This window comes from Scylla paramamosain, chromosome 34, assembly GCF_035594125.1.
Source record: "Scylla paramamosain isolate STU-SP2022 chromosome 34, ASM3559412v1, whole genome shotgun sequence".
Taxonomy (NCBI): Eukaryota; Metazoa; Arthropoda; class Malacostraca; order Decapoda; family Portunidae; genus Scylla; species Scylla paramamosain.
The window spans coordinates 13465220-13476804 of NC_087184.1; the positions used below are offsets into that span (position 1 = coordinate 13465220).

General features: G+C 42.5%; 1 protein-coding gene across 1 annotated transcript; it reads left to right on the forward strand.

Moving 5' to 3' along the window:
* Positions 1-634: 634 nt before the first annotated feature.
* On the forward strand, positions 635-10636 carry LOC135089970 (serine-rich adhesin for platelets-like). Its single transcript, XM_063986159.1, has 12 exons — positions 635-714; positions 847-1017; positions 1122-1315; positions 2800-3000; positions 4079-4162; positions 4787-4974; positions 5259-5334; positions 5859-6031; positions 6400-6550; positions 6884-7410; positions 7578-7721; positions 8181-10636. The coding sequence occupies exons 1-12, from the start codon at positions 635-637 to the stop codon at positions 8325-8327; spliced, it is 2136 nt and encodes a 711-aa protein (XP_063842229.1). The 3' UTR covers positions 8328-10636.
* The last annotated feature ends 949 nt before the right edge of the window (positions 10637-11585 follow it).

Below are 11585 nucleotides of genomic sequence, written 5' to 3' on the forward strand. Positions count from 1 at the left end.
TCTCCTCTCCTCTCCTCTCCTCTCCTCTCCTCTCCTCTCCTCTCCGCCCTTCTCCCCTCCTCTCCTCTCCTCTCCTCTCCTCTCCTCTCCTCTCCTCTCCTCTCCCTCTCCTCTCGTCTCCCCCTCCCTCTCCTTCCCTTCCCTTCCCTTCCCTTCCCATCCCACCCCTCCCCGCCCCTCTCCTCTCCTCTCTCCTTCCCTTTTGTTTTGTTTTGTTTTGTTTTCATTTGTTTTCGTTTCTTTTTTTTCTGTCCTTTCTTCCTTTTCTACTCCCTTGCTGTGTCTCCCGTTTATTATTGATCATCCTTTTCTTTTTCTTCCTCTTCCTTTCTCCTCTTGCTTCCCTTTCTATCACCCTTTTCGTCCCTGTCCTTTCCTTCTCCTTTCCTCCTGTTCTTCATTTCCCCTTTCTTCCTCTTTTTTTTTAACACTTCTTTTGCTCTTTCCCTCTTCTTTCCTTACTTTTTTTTTTCCATTAACTTTCTCCCCTCCTTTTCTCTTCTCCTCCCTCCTCACCACCCAATCCTTTCTACCCTTCGTTTATTATTTCTCCCCCTTCGCCTTTACCCTAACCCATCTCTTCTCCTCCCCTTCTCTCCATTCCTCCGCCCGCCTCTCCCTACGACGCAGATGCATGGCGGGGGAGAGGAGGGAGAGGGGAGAGGCTGGCCTAATGCTCTGCCTCATTATAGTGTGCATGGGAGTGTCGTCAGTGTGGGGCCAAGTTAGAGAGAGAGAGAGAGAGAGAGAGGAGAGAGAGAGAGAGAGAGAGAGAACTGTGTGTGTCAGAGGCTACAGGGAAGGACTCTTCACAGACACATACGCAACACGAAGGGCGCGGTGCAGGTGGAGGAGGCTGGCCGGTGGAGGGGCGTGGCGCTGCGTGATCCCCGCCCACCTCGACCTGCATGACCCCGCCCTCACCTGCCTGGCCGCCCCCACCAACCGCACCGCCGTCAATGGCTACCACAGTCGGATGGAGGAAGCCGTGGGCGTGGGCGGTGGGCGGGGGCGCGGGCGGGTGCGAGGCGGGCAGCGCGTCGGCACGCACACAGGGCATACGGGCGGTGAAGCGGCGGCGGTCTGGTGAGGGCAGGAGCAGGTCTCTGTGCCGGATTCAGACGGGGGGGCGGCAGCGGCAGGATCCCCGCCGTGCAGTGCAAGTGTGTCCCGCCCCTCACCTGTGTGCTGTGTACGCGCTTACAAGGGGTGACGCCCCCCGCCGCGCCCCCTGACCCCTACACCGCAGCCGGCCAGGCGAGCGCCACGGCGAGGGTCGACCCAACTTACCACCCTGTGCTCTCCCAGCCGGCAGGTGAGGCGTGAATCAGGTGTCACGTGATGAGTCACTCCACACAGGTACATGCTGGTGTGGCAGGGAACCATTTACCTGCTTAGCTGGCTTCATGGTACTCACCTGTCGTGCCTCACCTTCCCACCAGGAGTCAGGGGAATTTTTCCCAGCCTCGGTCAGGTGACAGCGTGGAGCCCCTAACAATAGTGATTTGTTGCTTCCATGAGTCAGGCCACAGTCATCCTAGTTAGTGAATTATGCAGAGGTATGCACGCCAGTCTTTCAGTATGTCACACAACACCAGGAAACAACGAGCACAAGAGGATAGAGAGAGAGAGAGAGAGAGAGAGAGAGAGAGAGAGAGAGAGAGAGAGAGAGAGAGAGAGAGAGAGAGAGAGGAATGTAGACAGTTTGAGTCTTGAAAAGTTCAGTCAGATATGTGCCTGGAAGTAAAACAAAAGAGGGGAAAGAAACTGTTCATGAAAATATTATTTTTTTACACACACACACACACACACACACACACACACACACACACACACACACACACACACACACACACACACACACACACACACACACACACACACACACACACACTACTTTAATATTTCAATGCATCCTATTTATATTGTAATAAATTGGCACAAGTAATCCTTAGGATCAGGTCTTGGATTGTGGGAAAAGTTTTAAAATGTATCTGAAGTTTAAATGAGAGAGAGAGAGAGAGAGAGAGAGAGAGAGAGAGGAGAGAGAGATGAGAGAGAGAGATGAGAGAGAGAGAGAGAGAGAGAGAGAGAGAGAGAGGGGGATCAGTAAAGTCCAAGATAAAAGGCAGGGCAGACTTGCTTAGACTGCAGGAAGAGAAGCACGCCAGAGTTAAGCCCAAACTTGCTGTAATTTAGCTGATGTCACTGAGCCTTGCAGTTCTTTGGTGCAGCTGTGAATGAAGCCGTGATTTGCTGATATTAATGCATGTCTTTAGCAGTGAATGTCTTTTACTGCTGTGGTCCATTTTTATTAATATTCAGAACACACACACATACACACACACACATTAACAAGTTCAAGCTTGAAAAATTTAGGTTCAAGGAAGAGGTAGGAAGAAATTGGTTCTCAAATAGAGTGGTAGATGAATTCAGTGAAGTCAGTAATCAGGTTTAGTGCTGAGTCATAAGGAAGCTTTAAAAGCAAATTAGATAGTTTATGGATGGGGATTGATAGGTAGAAATATATAGGCATGTTTCATTCAGGAATTGCCACATGTAGGATTGATGATCCTGCAACTTCCCTTATTTTCTCATTTTCTTTTGTTATGTACACAAATAGGGAGAATAAGTGGTTCATTTTCTTTTCTAAGCTACAGAACTTCTTAAGACTAATACACAACATTTAAAAAGTTGTGTATGATAATGGGAGAATTTGTATAACAGTGAAGAGTTAATGAGGGAGAAATAAAACTTAATGAAACAAAGATAATGGCCTAACGTGACAAACTCTTTCAGACGTGTCCCTCTCAGAAAAGTTTGACGTTATGTTGAAGACGATGGACTGGCAGAGACAAGTACTGACCACCAAGACGCCTCAGCTGAAATCTGTGAGGGAAAACTTATACGTGGAGAAGAAGAAGAAGAAGAGTAAAGATAAGGAGGTGAAGAAAGACCACAAGAAACATAAAAAGGATGGCAAGGGAAGAATAACATTGAGTAAGTGCAGGAGAAACACATTTACTTCTCATCTTCTAAGTTGAAATGATAGCAGGTTTCATCATAGTTTTGCTTATGAATGAATTGTTTTGTGAAAGCTTGTGTAGATGTGTTCAAGTTCCTTACTTACTGTCAGGAAAAGACAGAGCAATAAGGCAGATATTATTGGTGTACATGTATAAGGAACACCCTTTATAGAGCTGTAAGATAGTTTAATGAATTGTATTGGGAGGTACTTGTACTGTAGATATGCTCAGATTCTTTATATACAGGTTGAGTTACTTGTGGAGGATCAGGAGGAAGACGCAGAGAAATAAGTTTGATATTATGGGTGTACAAGGAATGCCCATTATAGATTGTAAGATAGTGCTGGAATACTTTGGGATCTGTCTTGTTCATGCTCTGTACCTGTTCTTATTCAGCAGTAATATGTTTTTTAATTATGGATTCCCTGTCATGGTGTGTGTGTGTGTGTGTGTGTGTGTGTGTGTGTGTGTGTGTGTGTTTGTGTGTGTGTGAGATTCACCTACGGTCGTCTGTTGGTCACCCAGCCAGCCATTACCCTATGGAAAGAGCTCAGAGCTCATAGTGACCAATCTTTGGGTAGGAATGAGACCACTTACACACCACACACTGGGACAGTGAGGTCACAATCCCTCGGGTTACATCCCGCACCTACTTGCTGCTAGGTGAACAGGGTCTACACATTAAGAGGCTCACCCATTTACCATTTGCCATTTGCCCAGGATTCAAACCTGGGCTTTCTTGGTTGTGAGCTGAGCGTGCTAAACACTACACTATGCAGTGTGTGCTTTTTTTTTTTTTTTTTATTTATTTATTTATTTATTTTTTTTTTTTTTTTTCTCCCTGTTTGTATTTTTACAACATTGAGTAAAGCTTGTTATTTGCCAGTTTTTGGAATGAAATTATATTTCTCTTTAGATTTATGTATATTGGTTGCATGCACCACTTAGTCTGGTAATGCATTCCAGTGATGTGTTGCTTTATTTGGAAAAGTGTGTGTGTGTGTGTGTGTGTGTGTGTGTAGTTTCCCTCTGACATATGTGATTTTTTGCAGAGTTGAAGAGATCACCGTTTACTGGAGAGCTAACAAAAGATGGGGACTCTAAAAGGAAAAAGTCTTCATCCCAGGAGCCCACATGTAAGTAATGGGTGTTCTGTGTCACAAGCATTTGAATTCAGCTCTACTTTTACCTTATTTGCATATCCACCTGAATGCCAGGCTGACATCCCCAGGAGACGGGTAGCCAGGTCCACACACACACACACACACACACACACACACACACACACACACACACACACACACACACACACACACACACACATGCACATGCACACGCGCACACACACACACACACACACACTAACACACACACAAAGACTAAATGTTTACTTTTATATTACGTTAAGAATTATGCAAGACATTTTACAAGTCAGTTTATACAATACAGTGCCTCTTTTGTTCTTTGTTATTTGTTCTTTGTTATTTGTTGCCTAAAAGCTTGTATTCATTTAATTCTTGCAAGGTTATGAATGACATGTAATTTTATTTGCTGGGTTTGAACAACCTTGTCTGTTGAGTATTACAAGTGGTGTCCATAGCCACATTGAGAGGTTGGAATGAGGCTTTGTGAGCATTGTGTCCAGCATGCTGCCTTAAATGTAAGCTCAACATGTGCTTCTTATGCTTATTATCATTCTAGTTATTACAGGGAAGCTTGTGATAATTTTGATGTGATTCTGGAAGTTTTGCCTGCTGCAGGGTCCCCGGTAGCACTCAGCAGCGGTGTTCTCTCCTCAGTACCGGCCAAGAAGGTTCGGGTTGAGGAGGATGACGACTCCAGCTCAGTGTACGGCAGCAGCCTGCACTCCTCCCCCACCGCCAGCCCAGCACCCATTGACCGCTCTGCTCTTAAAAGACAGTCAACCTCAAACCAGAAAAATAAACAGGTGCTTAACAACTTTTATAGTTTTCCCCATGTCTCAAATTCATATAGGACATGGTATTTATATATATAATCAGGTATTGTTTTAGTCATGGAACACTTGTGTTATAAAGGAAATCTGTGTTGTATTCAATGCAAGAAGCTGACTCAGGATAGTTGTGTGTAACTGTCACTTAGTAATGTACACCATCATGTTCATAAATGATTTTATGTATTTTGCAAAAAAAAAAAAAAGGGCGGGGAGCATGAAAATATAATTATAGAGATATTAAAGCTAACTGGATGCAGCAGAAATATGAGCTAATGTACAGAATGAACACAGTTGAGGCAAAGCAAAACTGTCAATGCAAACATGTCTTCAGAAGTATGTAATGAAATGCAAACACTGCTCAAGCAAACTGAGCTAGAAACTGTATGGCAAAGGAGATACTGAATTTTACATAATTTTGAAATAAATGAATGACTAAGAAGAATAGATGTACTGTAGTTTCCCTGCATCCATGCACAAAGAACAGCTGCACACAAGGCATAGTTATGCTTCCACCAACACCAGTCAGAATTGGCCAATATGATAATGAGTGTTACAATACACTTGACAGGAAGGGCTGATCTTTCCAGTGTCTCTTAAGGTGTCATGAATTTTCTATTAGGTTTTATAGATGTTAAGAATTTGTCTGACATAAAATATTAACTGCATAAAGTGTTAAGAGTAAATGTGATGAATGTCTGAGCCCTGAAGTCATAATTAATAAAGCAGCAACATTATGAGGGAGTGCACCAAAAGTTATTTCCAGCAAGATATTATGCACACTTCGAATGTACCAATATTTTATGACATACCTTCCAATATTTCCTCAGAGATGACTGATGAATTTTCAATATTTTCAGACCATCAGTTCAAATTCCTACGACATCGACAACATCGTGATCCCACACAGCATGGCCGCCTCAACGCGTGTGGAGAAACTAGAATACAAAGAAATCCCAACTCCAAGTGGAGGATAGTCCCTTACGTCCCCAACAATGTTCATAGTTCAAAAAGTGCTAGTCAGGAGGAGGAGGTGAGTGGCAGCTTCTCAAACACTTGTACTCTCTAACCCTTTAGTAATAGCTCCTCTTGATGCAGACATTGGTAACAAAAGATTGTAATACATAATCTGTGAATTATTTTTTTTTGCACAATTTCTTGGTTTGTTTTGCTTGCTTCAAGACTGCAACACTCACAGTCTTGATGCTATGGCACAATATCATTGCCATGTAGAATCAGTAAGTGAGCTCCATATCAGTTAACAAGCAAGCTAGTGATACTTAAGATTAAAGAATATAAGGAAGAAGTTCAGTGCTAACCAAAAATTATCAGTATTATGAGAAAAATATGAGGATAGCAACCATCAGCATGTGATGTCTTCATGTGGAACTCTGCTCTCAGGAAGAAGACGTTAGTGAAGAGGCAGTGGCTGCCCGTCACAGCCGCAGTGAAGAATTGGAACGGAAGAAGTTCCTCCAGTACCTCCACATGCAGGTGACATCAAGGTCTTCCCGCTCCCGACGAACAGACTCCTCAGGAACTAACACGCCAGGTAAGGGAGTCTTCTTGGCCAAGGTGAAGGTGCTATTGGTGACTTCCATTGTGGTCTGAAGGGGTAGGGTGTGTTACAGATGGCATATTGTCATTCAGTAATGCTCTTTGCTTGGGCAAGATGGGGACCAATCTCCAAGTGCACTTCAGATATGTATAAGATGAACTCTACTAAGCTTATGAATATTAAAAATCAATGTATTTGTGTATGTTTGTTTAATATGACAAAATTTTCTATTTAGCATCCACTTATCTATTTTCTATTATATTGATTATTCATATGTGATATCTATGGTAATAGTTACTAATATGAGGTATAATCTTTCTGTTACAGACCATCCCCTGTCACCACGTCCTCCAGACCCTGCCAGTGACACCATCTCCCCCTTAGCTACCCCCCCAACCACACCCTTGGCCCCTTCAGAGGATTCCAATCAGTCCTCCTCCCTCCCAACAGTTGCCAGTATTCAGAGTTCCAGTTGTAGTACATCAGGTGCCACCAGCTCTAGCTTCACCACCCTGGTCGCTCAGGCTGGGCTATCCAACATATCTCCTCAACCCTCACAGCAACAACATCAACAACAACAGCAGCAACATCAACCTAGTCAGCTTCTCATTCATAATTCTCAGATCTCCTCCAACTCCATTTTAACACATCTTCCCACCTCTACATCAATATCTGCTGCCTCGTCGATATCCACCTCAGTATCCTCCTCCCTGTCTTCATCCACACCCTCGTCGATAGCCACATTCTCGTCGCTCCTGTCCGGGGCGCGCCGGAACCGCACCTTCAGCAGTAGCAGTGCCACCAAGAGCAAGGTGTCTGCTGGTGTGGAGGAGGGTGCCCCTGAGAGGCCAGAGGTATGTTTCTGCTGTAAAAATGCGTAATTTCCATAACCTGAATGGCTCTAGCTTCATTGAGTATTGTTTAAATCCAAAAATGTTAATTAAATTGTGCATAAATCTTTCATTACTTGTGTTCATTAGCATAAGGAACACATTGAAGTTACCTGTTTCTCTCATACCAGGGCATGACACCTTATGAACAACGTGTCTTCCCGCTTAACGATGCCGAGTTAATGCTGATAACACGGGAGACAGAAGACTGTGATATAGGCCCTCCAAGCCCACCCTTTGACACTTCAGCCAATGATGCCAATAATTGTGAAGAGGTAGGTCCTTTCATGGCCTGTGGTTGCTATAAAGTGCTTTGAGGCAGTGATGCCTTTCTGCTTTTTAGTAAATTAAAATAATTACAGTGAAATGTGTCTACTATTGAGGAAACTCTAACTTGGTGGAAGCCAGTGATGAAAATTCTCTCTCTCTCTCTCTCTCTCTCTCTCTCTCTCTCTCTCTCTCTCTCTCTCTCTCTCTCTCTCTCTCTCTCTCTCTCTCTCTCTCTCTCTCTCTCTCTCTCTCTCTCTCTCTCTCTCTCTCTCTCTCTCTCTCTCTCTCTCTCTCTCTCTCTCTCTCTCTCTCCAGAGGATTAACACTTTTCCATGCTGTCAAAATAATTCACTAGGTTTTTTTTCATGCATTTCTTATACCAGGTTAGTTTTCTCAATAGTATATAACATTGACAAGAAACAGAAAGGCCAACAGTCTTGAATGAGTGTTGTGGTGTTTCCCAGAGTGGCCGCAGCACCCCCATGAGTGAGGTGACAGACTCTGCCCCAGAAGAGGATGGAGAGTTTGATGACACAGCCGCCCCCAAGTGGACCATCTCGGGACTGAAGGATGCCACCGGCCAGTGTGTGCTGCAGATTCACCGCAACTGACGGTGGCCTACCTCGGATAAAGTGGATTACAGGAACTAAGAATTAAAGGTGTACAAAAAATATCTAAATGAATGATGAAGTTTTATATCTTACTTTTATTTATTTATTCGATCTCTTTCACAGCCAAAGGAAAGGAAATGGGATCCTTTGTACATCAAAATGATTTTCTATTTTATAATTGGTGATAGATTCAATGTTACTAACTATATGAAAATCTTTCATTGTTTAAGTGGACAGGATAGGAACCAATACAGTAAGGCAAAAAAAGCAAAAAATAAAACTAAAAAAAAAAGAGGGAGAGGCAAGTTCAGTATATACTAGCAAGAATCAAGAATCTATACACAGTGCTCTTTCCATTGGAGCACCTCACTCCGCCCTGCTAGTTACCCACCAGACATTGCTTTAAGGCATCACCACACTGCACTGTTAGGCATCCTGGGCCGTGCTCTGCGGGATGAGTGTTGTGTGAGCAGTAGTTGTGGAATGTATCTCGGGTATGGACTAAGCTTTTGCCACTCATTTAATCTTCATCTGGCATAATCACATGCAGTTCAGTATGCAAACTAATGCTGTCTGAAGGTGAACTCCTGATGTCTTCAAGGATGTAGAGGCTTGTCAAGGGAAGGTTCAGCACTCCCAGTAAGTAGAGGTGTAGAATGTCATACCTTCTTGTCCCTGTGTTAGATATATATTTCTGAGTAACAAAGAGGTCTACCAAAAATAAGTTGGTAATTATTGACAAAGTCAAGTTTATTATACATGGTATCAGTACCCTTTTTGAATTTTCTATTTTAGTATTTAAAATTTCTTTGTCACTGGGCAGGGTAGGCATGTTGAAGTAGGTAGATTAGGCTGTGGCATTTGTCGGTAGCCTCCCTGCATGAAGAGACTGAATTCTAAGAGATGAAAACAAGTGATAAAGTTTTGAGGTTTGCTTTGTATAGAAGATTAGATTACAAGTATGTTAAGCATGTATTAATCAGTTCATACTGAATGTAGAGAGGGAACCTTTCACATTGAAAGACTTCCAAGGAAATGGTCAGTACGGAGTAATTTTCAAGTTATTTACGGTGGTGGTGAGCTGGTGGTGTGTAATGGCATACCAATCAAGGTTTGAAACCTTTGTGGTGTTATGCTTGACATCTTAGAAGTACTTGTGTGGTGGATGCTGGCATGTAGAAAGGAAGGTGTGGACCGGAGGGATTCAGTGAATCTGTTCAGGATATGCGATCATGTGTATTTAGTGCATATTTGTTGATTTCAATGCCAAAGTGTTCAGAGGGACATAGAGTAATTCCCCACTTGCAAATATAATCCATAATCACTTGTACAAAACATTTTATTTAACTTTTTTTTTGTTTATTTATTTATTTATTTTTTTTTTAGTTTACTGTCATGGATAGACCATCTACTGCTTTGTGTGTTGAACTTTGAGATTTGTTGAAGTATGGTTTGACAGGTTGTTACAACAGCTGTGTTAGTGCCGTGTGCATTAAGACTACATATGTGAGTAAATACTTTGAATTATGTATTTGGATAGCCCAGTGCTTAATGTGCTGATAGATTTTGATGTTGAAATGCTGGAAATATGGCTGGCCTAGCTGACCATTATTTGAAATGAATGTTTTAATGAAAGGGGAGCAGTTGTTCACATGCTAGTTAGCATTTGCAATATCAAGATGGAGCTCCTGAAGGAAAGAGCATCTGTTTCAGGAGAGTAACAATGGCCTTTATAAAGACTAGATCGGTCCTCTTTCCCAGCTGCGCCTCATGCCTGCAGTGGCGGCACAGCTCAATATACGCTTATGTAATATGTGTCATGGACTCCGAATAGCCCATTGTACTGTTTGTTTTCCTGAAGGAACGTAGTGTTTACACAATGTTTCCCCTTTGTTATATTTTCAGGTATTTTATGTATGTACTAATTGCTCTAGTGATGTTAAGAGGAAGGTGTTTATGTTGATGCTCTTGAGGAAGGCTCCTGTGTAAGAGGTTCTGTCAAATATTACTACTAGATATGGAAGTATTTGTATTTTATCAAACTTTACCCGTCAGGTTTTTTTTCCATGAATTATAGCATATCCTCTTTAGAAACAAATGATCCTGTTTTCGTTTAGTTGTATATGTATATACCATTAAAATTTCGATATAGGATGGGTACAATGGCATTTGTAAATAATGTATAGATTCCAATTTGAACAAGTATTTATATTATTCAATGTTTCATTGAAGTTAATACTTGTTGGCTGATCAAGAAAAGCACTGTCCTAAGTCATTTCAAAAGAAAAAAATATAAATTGAACACTGTCTTTCTTCTTACCATTAACCTTTTGAATGAAATTATATTATGCCAGCCATAAATGAGAAAAGCTTGCGAGTAATTAAGGACTTTAAATGGTGCTGAAAGAATAAGTACCTGGACACTGTCTTCCCTGCCCACGTGCAACACAGTGACCAGGTGAGTTGCGTGTATTATCTTGAAGGGATCCTTAGCTTCGTAAACAATTTGGGAACAACTAAAAGTCAAAGGAATATAAAATTATAAGTTTAATTTCAATATAAAGTGAAGGTGCAGCGTGCGTGTTGGTACATAGTGGTACAGATGCGTCCACGGTCGAACAGTGTCCGTCGGACAAACACTGCTACCATATCATAAGACGAGGCAGGATGACGTCATAAGCGCTTAAACGAGGGAAGTTGATATGGCAACAAACTGCGGTACCAGATAGAGTTGTAAACCAGTTTCTATTCTGTTCACCAGACAAAGACCGACAATGTTCGAAGGTGATGCCCGTTAGCAATATTGGTATTTACGTCAGTGTTAGTGTGGATTTCGGCGACAGGTGGTTGTTGCCAGAGTCTAGTGCGGTACATCACCATGGTGCACAAGAAGATAAAAGACAAAACCAAGAAAATTGCACTATGCAGCATAATAATTGCTGCACTGTGTGAGGACAAGGTGATATAGGAATGGTGCAAGAACTGGTTAAAAACACGGAGAAAGGGGAAGTCATGCAACCACTTTACATGAGCTGCGTAATGGTTATGAATCAGATTTCACAAACTATATGAGGGTGGATCCAAACAGCTTCTACGACTTCCCGGAAAAGGTAAAACCTTTCACAACGAAGCAGGACACCTGTATGAGGGAAAGCTTATCACCAGAAGCACGTCTAGAGGCAACATTGATTCACCTTTCCACCGGGTGCTCCTACAGTTCCCTTCAATAAACAACAAGAATATCTAAACAGTCTGCAA